At 44.1% G+C, this 17,500-nt stretch overlaps 1 protein-coding gene across 4 annotated transcripts in view; it reads left to right on the top strand.

Annotated features, from left to right (window-relative positions):
* Positions 1-17,500, top strand: part of slc38a10 (solute carrier family 38 member 10) — a 64,983-nt gene that overhangs the window by 859 nt on the left and 46,624 nt on the right. For 3 of the 4 annotated variants that reach the window (XM_063221612.1, XM_063221611.1, XM_063221610.1), the window contains exons 3-7: positions 704-821; positions 1,775-1,820; positions 1,949-2,042; positions 4,859-5,002; positions 11,233-11,357. In XM_063221612.1, the coding sequence (XP_063077682.1) occupies positions 704-821; positions 1,775-1,820; positions 1,949-2,042; positions 4,859-5,002; positions 11,233-11,357 (527 nt within the window). Of the gene's footprint in view, positions 1-703; positions 822-1,774; positions 1,821-1,948; positions 2,043-4,858; positions 5,003-9,720; positions 9,846-11,232; positions 11,358-17,500 lie in introns of all 4 variants that reach the window. The other variant, XM_063221608.1, reaches the window with a different exon arrangement.

Here is a 17,500-nt window from a genome sequence, read left to right as displayed (position 1 = left end):
GTCAACGTGTAGATGTGCCCTTGTTTTCTCGTCCTCGAGATAAAATGCAAATTACCTGTTTACAACAGAGATGTCAGCAGTCGCACCTTTGAGGATGGTTAGTTGTAATTTGACACACACTGACAAGTAGGTGGATTCAGATAATAAAGTTTCCTTTACAGTTTCTAGCTGTAACCTGTAATTTAATTGATGCGGTTTGGCCCTTGCTTTTTCATGCTTGAGTCGAGCCAGGTGTTTGTCTATAGGGCGGAGGACGGAACAGCTGTTGCCACAGAACTGTCAACAGCAACAGCTAGATCCCTGTGTGTGCTGTGTACTACACAATTCAAACAATCTACCAAGCTATCATTATTTACTTTACTGAATTGTTCATTTGTAGATTAACAAATGCTGGGTCTTACCCAGCATTTTGTCGTTAAGACAGCCACCCACCTTGACTTGAAAACAAACGCCTACCACCTTGCTTAAAGCCATAAAACATAGTTTTATATTAAAGATTTTATTTTTGGGGATGTCAAATATTTCATATGAAACTGTGAAGAATATACCTTCTAATGATGATTGTCACATATATATACTGTATCTCTCTCTCTCTCTCTCTGTCTCTCTCTCTCTCTCTCTCTCTCTCTCTCTCTCTCTCTCTCTCTCTCTCTCTCTCTCTCTCTCTCTCTCTCTCTCTCTCTCTCTCTCTCTCTCACCCCAGTGTGGCATAGTTCTGGGAACCCTCTTGTTGTTCTTCTGCTCCTGGATGACCCACCAGTCCTGTATGTTTCTGGTACACACAGCCAGCAACACCAAACGCAGGACCTATGCAGGTCTAGGTGAGTGCTTATAAACACACTTATACTTATACTTATACTTATACTTAACACACTGATAAATATAAAGCGGACGGATCATTGCCATTTTTTAGTAGCAGACATCAGGGTTGTGCAACCACAGCTCAAGTCTATTGTGTGAATTTGAAGGTACACTGTGTAATATTTTTAGTCATTTATTTCCAGAATTTATTCAGCCCATTCACAAATGTTACGTTTTTCGCGAATACTTACCAACCAAGTATTGCATATCATTTTCCTGCTTACTCCAACCCCTGCATTTGCATCTGTGGTGTTATTGCATTTAGCAGAATGCTGACTAGTGTAACGGATGCCAACTAGCAGAGTTTGGTGTAGAACGTTACTAAACCTCCCTCCCGAAGCCTCATACAGTATCAGTAGTGCTGAGCTAATCGGTCTGGACCTTTAGCTCAGCGGTATCGTGCTGTGACACCTATGCCCAAACTGGAGTGTTGACTGGTAGAGCCCTGAGTGGCGAACTAGGCAAGGCACACCTCAGTTACACTTGATCCAAAACTTGATGGGCTGCCATGGCCTAGGGTTAGGGAGGTGCTTTTAAGATCAGAGGTTTGCAGGTTTGAATCCCCAACCTTACCTCTCCCTTCCTCCATCAATACCTTGAGTGCCCTTGAGCCAGGCTCTTAAACCCCACAATTTCTCCACTGACTGTAAGCAATGCCTAGTAAAATAACTAAGTGGCTTTGGATAAAATTGTCAGGTATGTGTAATGTAATATAATGTAATGATGTCTTCGTCATGTCGTGTTATGTCCCTGTTGGGAATTGCCAACATCTTAAGTAGTTTTACTGTGGAATTATTCTAGAATATTATGTAAGTACTAATTTAAACCAGGCCATGTTTGATGATGAATTTTAAGAGGTGGCTCGGTTTGACTAACTTTGAATTATAATCTTTTTTTTTTGTTCTTTGCACAGCTTTTCATGCCTATGGAAAACCAGGAAAAACACTTGTTGAACTCAGGTGAGCTATTTAGGGACACACACACACACGCGCACGGACGCACGGACGCACACACACACACACACACGCACAAACACTTTTCTCTTGTTTATCCTCTGTTTATTGTCTTTGTCCTTATTTTCCTCCAGTATGATTGGCTTGATGTTGGGGACGTGTATTGCCTTCTACGTGGTCATCGCTGATCTAGGATCAAGCTTCTTTGCCCAGATCCTCGGACTGCAGGTAGGTAACACTAGGCACAGTTCCAGTATTTCAAGAATGACATTCTTCACTGTTAAAAAAGATAGAAACCCACTGCCTGTCAAAAAAAATAGTCGCCACCAGAACAAAATCCAGTGTCATATTAATTTTACATCAAGATCTTGTATTGATGATGGTAGATTTTGAATGCTGCACATCTCTCTCTCCAGAGGTAATTTCCGTCACTCTCTCTCTCTCTCTCTCTCTCTCTCTCTCTCTCTCTCTCTCTCTCTCTCTCTCTCTCTCTCTCTCTCTCTCTCTTTCTTTCTTTCTTTCTTTCTTTCTTTCTTTCTTTCTTTCTTTCTTTCTTTCTTTCTTTCTTTCTCTCTCTCTCTCTCTCTCTCTCTCTCTCTCTCTCTCTCTCTCTCTCTCTCTCTCTCTCTCTCTCTCTCTCTCTCTCGTGAAATGATAAAGGCCCAAAAAGTATGACTCTGTGGTGGCCAATTGACGTGTGAAAATTATATCTCATGCACCTTGAACTTTGATTTGAGGTTACTTTTTAAACGTTTTGGGCAATGTTTTTTTTAACCTTTATTGATATAGGACAGTGAATATGCAGACAGGAAAGGATGGGGTGAGAGAGGGAGGCAGTAGGTGTGGGGCATGATCCAGGCTGGGCTCTAACCTGGGTCCCCATGGGCATGCAATCCCTTGATTTTGAGATGATCACAAATATTCGTTGACGTTTCTGTTGCATTGGGATATTGAAAAGGAAATGCCCAAAAAGCAGCTGGACGCTGCGAGGAAGCCCAACAAGAACGACACAAAGGCAAACACTTTCATAGGGATAACAAACATAAATAGTTACTTTTACTGCACTAATGCTTGAGCTGGCCCAGTCCTGGGGTAGACTCTGCCATGTTGTGTTTGTGTGCGCGCTAATGTACTTAAACACTACCCTTACTTGGCATCTACACTTGCTGCATATTTCCTGTGTACGTTGTATCTGCAAATGTTGTAGGCTATGATCATGTCCTGAAAAAGGCAAATGCAGAAGAAATGTATGCAAAGTGTGGCCTCCTTTTTTTAAAAACTATGATTATGTCCTCAGTTTTAAATCACTTGAAAAGCGTCTGCCAAATGCAATGTAATGTACATGTGACATACAGGTGACTGCTGGTTAGGGTTGGGGCATGACCTTGGCCAGACTCAAACCTGGATCCCCAAGGGCATGCAAGCCCATGGTTTTGACTTTCTTTTACTGTTATTCTTCCCGCCTCCTCTTTGCCTGCTTTATCCAGCACTTTGGTCAGCTCACGTCAAGTCAAGTCAAGTCAAGTCGGTTTTATTGTCAATTTCTTTACATGCACTGGTCATACAAAGAATTTGAAATTACATTTCTTGCTTTCCCATACAGACATAGACTAATCTAGGTAAGGGGTCATTCCATGTCAATTCACACGCCTTAGTACACATGGACTCTAAGACCGATTTACCCGATATCTCACATACAGGTACCTTTTGATGTCAACTGAAAGAATACCAAGTATTAGCACCCTACGTCTAACGGTTGCGGAGATGAAGCCCTCCAAAGTTGGGGTGCCATGCCCACTTTTCAAGCCTGTGAATTGCATACAAAATTTACAAGCAGATTTTGAAACCTCTGGCTTTAGTTTGAAGGAAGATACAGGCCTACAAATCACCATGGGCCCTCAATATGACCCTGTCTACCAGATGATGTACTCACAAATAGCATGCCTTGATTATTTTTGGCTATATTAAGCCTTAAAAACTGAGTTTGTGAAAAGCGTCATGAAGAGTCTTGCCATTTTGGGGTTCCAGATCTTGGAAACTATGTATGCTTTGGGAGTTATAATTGATTTTCCATCATATTTGGGAACTGTACAGTGTACAGTGTGCGTGCGTGCGTGCGTGCGTGCGTGCGTGCGTGCGTGCGTGCGTGCGTGCGTGCGTGCGTGCGTGCGTGCGTGCGTGCGCGCGTGCATGCTTTTGAGTTAGTGCAGGTTGAGAGTTCAGTCACAATATAGTAGTGCAGGTGGAATGTTCAGTCGCAGATATGGTGGTGGGGGGGATGAGGGGGGGGGATCTGTTGGTTTATTTTATTTTATTATTTTAGGGCCTTTATTTGATAGGACGCTTGAAGATGGTGACAGGAAGTGAGTGGGAGAGAGAGACAGGGAAGGATCGGCAATTGACCCGGGCCGGAATCGAACCCGGGTCGCTGGCGCAGTGCCTTTAAAGTGCTTTTATAAATAAAGCCGACTTGACATGACTTGACAAAATGTGTCTTGTGGTGCCCCGTTCCAGACTTAAAAGTAGAGGGTACCGGGCCTTTGCAGTTGGCCCAAAACTGTGGAACGAGCTCCCTATTCACATCCGCCTAGCTCCCTCCTTAGCTGTTTTTAAAACAGATCTTAAGACCCATTTTTATGCCCAAGTTTTTACTTCCCCTTGATATATTCTTGTCTTTTAAATCTCATCTTGGCCCTATTGACTTACTGATTTGTTTATTTATTTATTGTTTTAACCCACCTTCTTTTTTTTTAACCCTCTTATTTATTGACACTCTTGTGTGATTTTCATTCATTTATATAGGTCTATTTGTTCTTACTGATACTGACTTCAGTATATTTTTCAGTCATATCGTATCCACTAATGCCTGTGTTTTTTTGTGTGTTTTATGGATGTCTCCACGTCTTTTGTCAATTGTTGCTTTATGTTGTTTCAAGTCTTTACTTAGGCCCTTCTGTTAGCACTTTGGTCAGCTGCTTGTGTTGTGTTAAAAGTGAATTACAAATAAACTTTGACTTGACTTGACTTAACTTCCCCCCCCTCAGGTGACTTTTGGCTTCCGTGTCCTGCTGCTGGTAGCGGTGTCAGTGTTCATCGTCCTGCCCCTCAGCCTGCAGCGCAACATGATGTCCTCCATACAGTCCTTCTCCGCCATGGCCCTTATGTTCTACACACTCTTCATGTTCGTGGTGAGTCGCCTCCTGGACTGCAGGGGGAGCTGTGGGATGTGGTGTGGTGTGGTAGGAAGTGGGAGATCCAAAGATCAGTATCGGTTTGCTATAGTTATTTTACTGGTGTGTTGGAAGCAACTGACGATGGCAGATGCTGGAGGTTTAGTTGTCAGTTGGGAAGAGATATTGTGAATAACTTTTGGTGTGGGGAGAGTTGAGATCTGTCAGTTGTACCTGTCAGTTGTAGTAGGAGGCCAGGGGTGGGGGAAGTGGGCGCCTGTTTTCCCTCTGCTTTTCTCTTTTCAGTTAACTGAGGCGTGGGTGGGGCATTTTATCTATGACTATTAGGCGAGTACATCTATGGCCTTAATACACCAAATCCCAAAAAAATTGATACAAAAGGTTTTTCAACTGATTTCAATACATCCAGGTGTCCTTACTAACATACTGAAAATCTAGGAAAATCTAACTTCAGGAAAGGTGTCATTTTCAAGATCAAAGTTTTTCAAAATAAAGGTTATTACATGATAATTACATTATTAGCTAACTTCAAAAGACCTATTTATTTTATATTGGAAACCCAGAAATGTTGTATTTGTGAAAATGAAATGAAATGTTTTTGTCAGCAATATATACTTGTCAAAATTGCCAGATGCTAATTTCCTTATATTGTTCAACTTTACTATGTCATGCTATTTGCATGAATTAACATGTTTTTAGGATCTGTTTGGTTGGAGTGCTGTTAGGGTGGATAAAGACATTACTGCTATGGTAGTATCCATGTGCTATTTGTCAGGGCACATCATCAATGATATCATGTAATGGTGTCACTGGGTGTTTTGCGTTTTTCAGCAGCTGAACTGAACAGACCGGAGCACTACTTGTAGAGGGCAAGGTGAAACGGTTGGTACTGGAGGAAGACAATGTCCTTAAAGGAACATAGGGCTTTAGCATAGCTTTCAGATACGCCAGAGTAGGGCCTGTTGTAGCTTTGTAGGCAAGGGTCAGGGCCTTGTATTCAATTTGGGCATGAAAAAGAGGAGTGACATGCAGTGACATTTGCAAAGGTATTATTGCACAGGCTGGAAGACCAGTCAGGAGAGAGTTGCAGTAGTTGAGGTCAGATGGACAGTAAGCCTACGAGAAGTGGAGTAATTTAGGTCAGGCACAGTCTGATTGTATGTAAGTTACTGAGAAGCGACATGACTGGGAATTTGGGAATTTGGGAAACTGAGGCTATGTGGTCAGAGGAAGATAGATGGTCATCAATGATGATACCTAGGTTTCTTGTGGCCTTCTTTGAGGCAACAGCAGAGTCCATATTGAGTTTGATATCATGGCAGCCTGAATCTTTGCCTGGGATCACCAGCAGTACTGTTTTAGCGAGGCTCAACTGCATTCCATTATACTTGTGGATAGTTCAGAGAGGCAAGCGGTAAGGTGTGCGTAGATGATGGAGTCATATGTCACAAATTACAGATATGACTGTGCTTCATCAGTGTAACAGTAGTATGAGAATCTGTGAGAACAGATGACATGACCCAGTGACGTGGTGTACATGGCAAATAGGAGCCCCAGTACCAGCCCTTAGGACACCCCTGTGGAGAGGCTATGAGTTGAGGACAGCTGACCTTGCCATGATACATGCTAAGAATGATATTACCAGACTCATAGAATATCTGGAAGAACTTGAGAAACATAAAACTCAATTATTTTAATCTAAGACAGGTCTTAAATAACCATGTTTTGAAAAAAATTGCTAGCTGGCGTGTCTGCACAAAGATCTTAAGATTTACTACAAAACAAAACGAGATGTCCATACTCTGTTCTGAAGATATCTTTTGGCTTACTAGAAACAAAATAAAAGAGTAATTTTGAGCCTGGCTTTTTCAGATTTTGTGTTTTTGCATTTTGAAATGTAGTGCATATTTAATTAGACAGTCTAATTACCATATTAAAACATAACATTTCAGAAAACGTGCAATACATTTTTTTCTCACAAATATGTGAGTAATCACCGGCTTAAGTTTCATGGTGATATCGGCAAGCTAAATTGTTTGGCCTATTCACCTGGAGTGTCTCTCGGGCCTTATAATAAGCCTATAGCAGCCATGTTGAAAATAACTAATTTCCCAAAGTCAGATTTTAGGCTACTAGATTTTTAGTATGTCATGTAGGAGCTCCAATAGTAATAGAATCTGTGAAAAAAACTTTTGTATCAATATTTTTGGGGTTAAACCTTAAATTTACTCGCCTATATCGTCTTCAGACGTTTCAGTAGTGAATTGTACAGACTTTGGGAGTTACTGTAGTTTTGAGAGTGTGGATGGTGTATGCAAGTTCATCTTGGCAGACCATCTCCATTTATCATTAGTCAACAGTTATGCAGACGTACTGGACATAGCTTTTAGGTTTTTGAACGTTCGTTTCGAGAAGAATGCATGCATTCTTTCATATTGTTCCCCATGTTGTACTGTTCTTCCCAGCTCTTCTTGTGTTCCTTTGTTAGCCTGCTTCCTCAGCCAAAGGCCTGTGTAAATACTGTATTATAAATGAACCTTTGAGAGATCCACCCTCTATAAACAGCAAGCACCCATCCACTCTAACAACACTACAAACGTGCTCAAGTGGGTTTTTTTCTTTCTTGATGCTGTTGTTGTGTATGTGTGTGTGTTTTTTTTACTGGTTCTCTAAACCGTACCAACGCATTGTCCTCCATTGGTGATGGTCTACAGTGAACTAAGGGGCTTTGGCCAAAAGCTGCATTAATGTTGATAACCTGAGTAGGAAACTTGAATCTCTAGCTTGTGTATCCGGGTGGAAAGGTGTGTAGAGTGGAACAGGTTATGTGGGAAGTTGGATTTTATGTGTTTGCAGTGTGCTACCTGAAGACTTCGCTTCCACATTGATAGCTTAGCTGTTGTTCTGTCAGGTCTATAAAGCCAAGAAGCACAAGAAGAGAAATTCTGAATACAATTTCATATATTAGATTTGGTGGTATGGCTCTGTTGACGCTGATGCTAGTTTTTTGTTTTCACTGTTGTGTGCTTTATTTTGTTCTTTGCAATGGTCTGTTGATTGTGAAGTGCTATTTTTTTGTACTATTATGCACTTTACACAAGAGACTCATACACATCAGATACTGACTTTTACATGGTCGCATGTCACTTATCCACAAAAAACACGGGTATGGAACACCCTGAAGTCCCAAACCAGAGCTTTGTGCACAATATAACGTTATTTTTGGGCCATAATCGGTTCCTTGCCAATTTACTTGCCACTCGAGGCAGTGACAAGTCATTTAATCAATTATGGTGGGCAAAGCAGCAAGAATTGTGGAGCTAATAGCCTGTCCTCATCCATACTAGGGATGTTTACCGGTAACCGGTTAACCGATAGTCGACCGGATCAACGATAACCGGTTAAATTTTCTGCCACCGGTTAACCGGTAATAATAATTATAATAATAATTTCCTCCCAAAAAGCCCCCAAAAACTATAATTTTGAGGTTTTGGTACGATAATTCAGCATTTTCCATCTGGCGACACTGGCTGGACATGACAGACCCTGTCTGAGCAGCAAGAAGAAAGGCTTATGTGAAAAATAAAATTCAGTGCTGTGCCTATCAGGCACGCAAATGTTCTATAATTTAAGATTGCCGGTTAACCGGTTAACCACCGGTTAATGAGTCTCAGTAACCGGTTAAGATATTTTTACATTTTCGCCATCCCTAATCCATACACCTCGTTCGTTCTCGGTCGCCTGTTCTGCTGAAAGTTTGAGTATTCCTTGCAGTCTTACACACATTTATTTTCCCTCCGAGGTGTTGGGAAAGGCATCACCGAACCAGCACAGAGTGTAATTTCCCTGCCAGCTACCACATTTGCCTTACTAGCCCTCTACGTAATTATGAACCAAATACTAATATATTGGTGTAATTCCCAAACTCTTTTTTTGTTAATGTCGATCTTAAACTCTTCCTCTGGCTGAGACTCTTTTGGATGTGATGCGTTGTGTTGTGTTATAATTGTTTTCTTCTACACAGCACCTCTGTGTTGTGGGGGTTGCTACTGCACCTGCTGCTGCTGCTGTTGTTGTTGTCATTGACAGTGGATTGGCCCTTTCAATCCAGGCCTTGGACCGTGTTCATCTGTGGTACTAACCTTTCTCCTATAATATGTTTTCCTTCTCCCTCCACCCTACGCACCCATACCGCCCCCCAAACCCCACCATACACCATCATACACCATCTCGCATCCTTTCCAAACTTCCACTCCCCGTCAACCCACCCTCTCTTCTTACACACCGGCACATCTACGCACATCCCCCATATTTCTCACCATGATCTGTCATACACCAACCTGTCCTCCCATACCACATCTGCTCCGAAATGCCCCCCACCCCCCCACACACACACACCTATTCATCCCTTGAACCTCCATATACCCACCTCTCCTGCTGCACCACATCGCCTCCGAATCTCCTCTCCTCATCTCCTTCCCCTAAACCCCCCCCCACACATACACACACATACACACCTACTCTTCCCACCTCTCCTCCCACTCCCACAAATCATCTTTCACCACATCCCCACCCTGCCCTGCCCTGCCCTGCCCTTTCCTACATCACCATCAAAACCCCCTACCACACACCTCTTCACCCCACCCCCACCCCCACACCTCTCCTCACCCCACCCCTCCGGGGGGCCGTTCTGCGCTGCCTCCTCTGCTTTCTAGATAGTCTTGTCTTCGCTGCGCTACGGCCTTATCAGTGGCTCTTGGCTGGAGCGCGTGCACCTGTGGCGGCTCAAGGGCGTCATTCAGTGCCTGCCCATCATCGCAACCACCTTCTGCTGCCACCCGTAAGTAAAAAAAAAAAAAAAAAAAAAAAGCGTGGGTCTCGGTCCCTGTCACCTCTCCGAGACCCAGAAATACCAAGCTAACCACCCCCCACCCCACCCAACACTCTGGCCAGCTTTGTGCCCTTCCCCCGTCCGTTCGTTCGTCCATGCGTCCGCCTGTCCACGTCTCTCTTCTGGCAGGTTTCCAGGACTGCTGAGGATGCTACTGACACGCAACTCTACGCTCCTTTTCTGATTCTGATTCTGATTCACAAGCCTTCTGATCAGCAAGCTCTCTGTGCTGTGCTGTGCTGGTCGACTGTATGCTTTGGCTTCACTCATCAAGGGGTTAATTCAATGGATATCAATGTTTAATGTATTGTATCTGTTATACAATTTGTGCGTGTGTGTGTGTTTCTGTTTGTGTGTGTGTGAGCAACGGACAATTTTGTTGACAACTGTGATCTGTATTTTCTGCTGTGCTACACTAGACAAAAACAACCCACCTTTTCACGGTCATATTTCAACAAGCAAACAAACACACATACTCAACGAACACACACACAAAGTCAGTTATCATTTTTATTTCACCCTCAAATTTATGTTTATTTTCATGTGTTTTGCTTTGTGTGTTGTTTCTGTCGGTTCCATCGTTCCACAAAACGTGGGTGTTCCACACGGAAATGTGGTGGCAATGTAGATAGTAGACGGACATTAGCATGAAAGCTATCAAGAGGAGGGAAGGGTCTGTGACTCTCAGGTCTCGTGACTTTCAGCTTGTTTTATCCACTGTGCTTCTGAGAGGTCTTTTTGGGTGCTGAGGTGCTTTTTTGTTTTTTACGCCTGTCACTCCCCTCTTTCTTGGTTTGGTTTTGCTGGCCTTGTGTCCCTGATTTACTCCACCTTTTGGTGGGATGTTTTCAGAAGTGGCCTCCATCTTTTATTTGTTTTGGTCTCGCTCTCTATCTATCTATCTATCTATCTATCTATCTATCTATCTATCTATCTATCTATCTATCTATCTATCTATCTATCTATCTATCTATATCTCTATCTCTATCTCTATCTCTATCTCTATCTCTATCTCTATCTCTCTCTCTCTCTCTCTCTCTCTCTCTCTCTCTCTCTCTCTCTCTCTCTCTCTCTCTCTCTCTCTCTCTCTCTCTGTCTCTCTCTCTCGCTCTCCATCTCTCTATCTCTCTATCTCTCTCTCTCTCTCTCTCTGTCCTCCCCATTACTCCATCTCTTTCTGCTCTGCTCTCTCTCAGCTCTTCTCATCCCTCCTCCTACCATATTGGCACATCCTGTAACCTTCCCGCTCTCCCCCCTTTTCCCTCTCCTCCTCCTCCTCCTCTCCCTCCTCCTCCTCCTGCTCCTCCCCAACTCCTTTCCCCCTCCGAACCTCTAGATGGTGCTGTCCTCCTTCAAACACGGCCTGTTCACAGGCCGTTGGCTAGAGACGGTGGAGTACGTGCGCTGGGACGGCGTCTTTCGCTGCATCCCCATCTGCGGCATGGCGTTCGCCTGTCAGTCGTAAGTACACGCTCACCTCGTGACCACCGTGCCGTTATCCCGTCGTCCCATATCCGACCCACACCGACCGACCGGCAGCAGCCCCCTTTTTCCGTCCACACCGTTGGCTCTGACTGACCCACACCACCAAGTCCCTTCCACCGTGTAACTGTGTTCCTCCTTTCAACCCCTTTTTTTCTTTCTCGCTTTGTAGTCTGTTGTAGGGTTTTAGGATGGTCACTTAGTTGGGGCGAGTCTTTCTTCCACTATTTTTTTTCCTTACTTAGAGAGTACTTTTTTTAAACTTTTTTTTACGTTTTAGAGTGGTGTCACTGAACTTTCGAGACTTTTTTTTTTTTTTTTTAATCTCACCAATCCATTGCCACAGAAGAGTGTGTCCCAACCCCTATCCCCAAGTTTCACCAATCGGCTGGCTTTTTGAAGTGTGTCCCACCCCCTTTCTCCGGCTGGCTTTTTGTGTGCTGCTTCGCCACCGAGTCCTTGTGTGAAATCCCTTCCAGATACTAACACCTTGTTTGTTGCATTCTTATGCATTTTCAACAATAAGGGAGTAAAAGTCCCGTTAACTTTGTTTGTGCATTGACACGCCATGGTCATTACAGCCCAAATACATTTTTACAGCCCCCACACAAACAGTATACTGATTGACTGATGACTGGACTTCAAAAGCATCACATCTGCAACCAAATTGGTCTTGCTAAAAGTAAAGGGATAGAAAACTAATTTTGGAGGAACAAGGCAAACGGACTCAAGTCACTTGCAAACACTCCGAAAAGGAAAAAGATTTGCAATGGACGGAGTGGCCAACATAATGTCTTATTGACAAGTGGGAATAGGACCGAACCAAGCCTGAAACTTCTGCTTCCAGTTCCATGTTACCATTACATCCTCTCTGCAACCATGTGCTGTGTCAGAGGAACGTAGAGAAGACATTGCCTGGACAGATCCACTCTGACATTCACATTGCCTTGGACGGAACCACTCTGTAATGAGGGCCGTTTCATCTGGTTTTGGCCCATTTCATCACCTTCAAGCTCGTTTCCTCTGCCATGGTGCCAGCCAGTATCTAATCTAGAACTGGTTCAGTCTGTCACCTCCATTACCCAGCATATCAGAGCAGTGATTGGTTACATAAAAAGAAGCACAAGTCTAATGTGGAGCGATCGAATCCTATCGCCACCAGGCCTGGGAATTCCCATGCTGCCTTGTGCGCTCGGTCCGATCTGAAGGACATGGCATGGAAACCCACGTTGAACTCTTCGCCTAAGTTTGAAATCCCAACCAAGGGACAGGAAGGAAGCGCAAGACGTATCCTTAAACAAGCGGAAGCTCGAATGCCTCTTTTCCACTGCCGGTTTTCTGGTAGGCCTACAGCTCAACGCAGCGCGACTTGGCCGACACTTTTTGCTGTTCGATTGGCCTACCAGAAAATCGGTAGTGGAAAAGAGGCATTCGTTTGTTTTCAGCTCCACCATGTCGACACCAGATGTGAAACCAGCTTTCCATCCAGCTCTAGATAATATACAACAGTTTCGATCAACCAAGAAATCGATATCGAATCGTATCGTCATGGAGGCTGTGATTTACACCCCTAGTTTCGATCAACCAACCCTCTGAGAACATGAATAGACGGTTCCCAGACTGTAGTTCACCTACACTGTAGTCGGATGATAGCCAGGCTACAAGCACCCTGTCAGCAGGAACCATTCAGAATTCAGGGCTTCAGCCAATCTAGACGACTTTGCTCTCCTCTCTCTCCCCCGTTACGGCATGTATGTCTCTTTCTCTCTCTGTTTTGTTCTTATTCTGTGTTTATCCATCCATCCCTCTCACTCATTCTCTTTATCTCTCTCTTTCATTCTCGTTATCTCTCTCGCACTCTTGTATTTTGTCTGTCTTCTTGCTGTTTTGCTTTGTTTGTGTCTGTCTGTTTCAACATCTGACTGTTCATCTTCCTCTGTGTCTGTCTGTCTGTCTGTCTGTCTGTCTGTCTGTCTGTCTGTCTGTCTGTCTGTCCCCCCCCCTTCTCTCTCCATCTCTCTCCATGCTTTCCCCACTAGAATGTTGTTGTGCTGTTTTGTCCTCTTCTGTAACTTATTGCTCTGTCTGATCCTCTGATCCATATGCATGGGCTTTATATGATGTGCAAATAACATGCAACACTTACAGTGTGTGTGTGTGTGTGTGTGTGTGTGTGTGTGTGTGTGTGTGTGTGTGTGTGTGTGTGTGTGTGTGTGTGTGTGTGTGTGTGTGTGTGTGTGTGTGTGTGTGTGTGTGTGTGTGTGTGTGTGAGAGAAAGAGATTATAAAAGTTAATGTGTGTAAGGGTGCGGCTGTTGTGTCCTGGGTGTTTGGGTGGGAGAGGTGTTTGGTGATTGCTTTTAGTGTGTGTTTGTGTGTGTGTGAGAGTGATCAGCACGCTGATGTAAGGCGGAGAGTATGTCCTGAAACAGTATGTGTGTTTGTGTGTGTGTGCGCGTGCGTGTGTGTGTGTGTGTTGGGTGGGAGTTGTGGATTGACGCTCGGAAGCTCCATCCCGCTCCTGGCCAGCTCCCAGGATTTGACAGACACACACACACACACACACGCACACACAGCGGTGGCCACTCACAAATGTATATCACTCACAGCTGTCACTGGACAAGGGCAGGTGAGGTGGGGAGGGACCATTGAGCAAAGTCAGCTGAGGACAGAGGAGAAGAGCTTTGTTCTTACCGTAAAACACTGCACAATGTTTTTGCAGATATTTATCTACGGGGGGCCATGACATGCTTATTGATTTACATTTAGGCACCTTCAGAAGAACCAGATCCATGCCTTACAGCAATGGTACTGTTTCGATGAGCTCTTAATTCACACAATCCTGGTGTTCAGAGTGCAGGACATCTCATCACCCCTTCTTTTGTCTCCGTGGGGGGTTAGATGTCTTTCTCAGGGTCACTTCAGCCATGGAAGGGCTATTGTAGGATACCACTCTCTTTACTGGTGCACCATAAAAATGTAAAGGTTCTTCAAAGAACCCTCAGAATCGTTCATGGGGCACCTTAACAATTCACTGGGAAGCCCCAAGTATTCTCTGAAGAGCCTAAACTTGTTTGGAACATTCCAATGGTTCCCCAGACAACCCTTAAGAGTCCTTAGTTATTAGTTATTCCATCACAGCAAGCAAAGGCTCTCAAAGGACCTTCTGTGCTTCTTCAGTTTGTCGCTAGGGGGAACCTCTGAAGGCTCTCTGAGGAACATTTGAGAAAACCCTGGGGTTCTTCCAAGCACCTATAGGCTCATCAAAGAACCTTTAGGGATTTATCTTTAAAGACAACTGGGGGGTTTTCAAGAAGCCTTCTATTTTTTCAGTGTTTGTTATTTGTCCGTTTTTTCCCAAGACCAGCTCTAACCACTAGGACTGAGCTGACCACAGCTAATGTCCATAAATCAATTAGTGATTGGTCATTAATATACTGCAATAAATATGCTTCTTCGATGATCCACTAACACAGAAAAAATGTGGTTGCACCACCTTGACGTGTGCCACTACTAAAACGTCATTGACCCATAAACAATGACAGGAAAGCTAGAAGAAGAGATGTGAAGGTCAAAATTGAACGACCTTGCAAGAAGAATTGGTCGTCTTAGTGTGTCATAAAGACGCGAACGAGTGAGAGGTGTCAAATGGAGAGAGTAGGAGGAAGAGAGAGAGGGATGTAGACAAGACTGTGGTGACTACATAAATGAATCTGTTAACAGGCAAGAAATCCTTGGCACAGTCGCACAAACGGCCATAATAAGTACGGGAAAAGCAAGGGGGGAAAGGTGTGTGTGTGTGTGTCTCTCTCGCTCTCCCTCCCTCTCTCTCTCTCTCTCTCTCTCTCTCTCTCTCTCTCTCTCTCTCTCTCTCTCTCTCTCTCTCTGTTAGTGTGTGCGTTTAAAGATCAGAGGCTTCTTCCACAGCTCTCTGGCACTCTGAAAGAGGAGGCGCGTCAACAAAATGGCCACTCTGCCAAGAAACTTTATAACGTTCTAAAACATGACGGCAGGATGAAGAAATACAGTGAGGAGGAAAGAGGGGGATGAGAGAGAGAATGAGAGAGAGACGGGAAAGGAAAAAGAGATTGTGTGTGTGTGTGTGTGTGTGTTTGTGTGTATGCGTGTGCATGTTTGTGTGAGAGGGGGAGAGTGTGAGTGGGTTTGTCAGTGAGGGAGAGCGAGAAAAAGTGTTTGTGTGTGTGTGTGAGAGGGAGAGAGAGAGAGAGAGAGAGAGAGAGAGAGAGAGAGAGGGAGAAAGAGAGAGATTGTGTGTGTGAAAGGGTGAAAGTCCCAAGAGATATGGTGTGAGTGGTGTGTGTGTGTGGAGGGGACTTACAACAAAAAAGGTAACACTGCCAGGAAACTTTATAATCTCCTAAAAAGTGACGAGCGCGGCCCTCTAAAATACGGCGGCAGTAAATTCCGGATTTAATGCACTCAGGGTCCCCACTCACACCAGCACTTACTAGGCCTCGACACCACACCACAGGACAGGACAGGACAGGAGCCTGTGTTCTTGTTGTATGCCTAGTCGCCTTTCATCTTTTCTTTTCTTTTTAATTCCCTCACTTCTTCCTCCTCTATCATTTTCTTTCTTTATCTTTTTACGTCTTCTTGTCTTTCTCTTGTATGTTTGTCTGATCCTCCCTCGCTTTCCGTTCTTCTTCTTCTTCTTCTTCTTCTTCTTCTTCTTCTTCTTCTTCTTCTTCTTCTTCTTCTTCTTCTTCTTCTTCTTCTTCTTCTTCTTCTTCTTCTTCCTCTCGCTCTCTCTCCCCCTCTCTCTCCCTCCCCCACCCCCCTGTCTCGTGGGGGTGTCATAAGCTAACAATCTCTTTTATTAACCTAACCCTGGTCTCTCTCTCTCAACCGCCTCCTCTCATTTTGTCGTGCTCTCTCGCCACGCATCATTCAATCGTTCTCTCAGTCCCTACCTCTCCCTCTCTCCATCCCTACCTCTCCCTCTCTCCATCCATCCATCCTTCCATCTCATCACCGCATATTAATATTCTTCATCCTCAGTCTGCAGCTGCTTGTGTGTGTTTTGTCCTCTTGTTCTCTTCTTTATCCATTTTGGGTGTGCTTTACCGTCCTCCACTAAGGTGTGCAGCCCAGCTCCAGACAGTCAAGAGTCCCAACCACATCAAAATATAATTGGCTGTGGGTCATTCTCTCCACGTGGTCACTTTTATTGGTATAGCTGTTTGGGCATGTCATGTGAGGTAAATGGTGCAATCACTGGTCTTAAAGGAGCAGTCCACCGTGTTACCAAACTGAGCTCCTTTTTGTATCTGCATAGAAAATCGGCACGTTTCATTTTGTGTAGCATAGTTGCAATACCTCCTGGCCACCATCTTACACAGTGCACCTTATAAAAACAATAAAGTGTAGACACCACTCTGGCCTCTTGCTTGCTGAAGCCTGGCTTTCACACATGTGTCGACTCGAATTGATATTTTCTTTCCCGTCTATGATAACAAGTGTGTTCTTTTCCTCCTCTCATGATGACTGTTTTAACCAACCTCTGTTTTAACCAACCTCTGTTGAGTCCAATACTGATACTGTATGTGATGTGCCTTTTTTGCCTACAAGTTCTATTGTAATATTTGTAAGAGGGCACTAAAACTGAATTTGGATTTTGCAGTCCGTATTGGAATGGAATTTACACCCGATGTAATGATCCACAGTAAATGTATTGTGAAAACATAAATGCTTCGCATCCATTTTAGGTTGCTGTTTGTCACGCACACACAGGCTACCTGTTATCAACCCAGATCTCAACGGATGTGACCCAACTATTGCACTTGTGGAGGTCTATGGGCTATCAAGTTGACTTTCTGTTCCTTGTGGCCTCTTGCCTCGGTGTCACCCTACCCTTCCTCCCGTGGAGAACACTATAATCAGCATTACATTACACTTAGCTAATGCTTTTATTCAAAGCGACTTAGTTATGTGGTTAGGTACCTTGCTGAAGGGCACTTCAGCCATGAATAGAGGTGTAGGAAGGACTCTTAAGTGTGGGATTCGAACCTGCAACCCTCTGATCTTAACTCCACCTCCCTAACCACTATGCCAGTGCATTTTGATTCTGTCAAACCGGACGGAACAACTTTTGTGGGGCTT

Source organism: Engraulis encrasicolus, chromosome 17 (assembly GCF_034702125.1).
Source record: "Engraulis encrasicolus isolate BLACKSEA-1 chromosome 17, IST_EnEncr_1.0, whole genome shotgun sequence".
Lineage (NCBI taxonomy): Eukaryota > Metazoa > Chordata > Actinopteri > Clupeiformes > Engraulidae > Engraulis > Engraulis encrasicolus.
The sequence above is the reverse complement of the archived record's forward strand: the minus strand, read 5'-3'. Positions and strand labels throughout refer to the sequence as shown.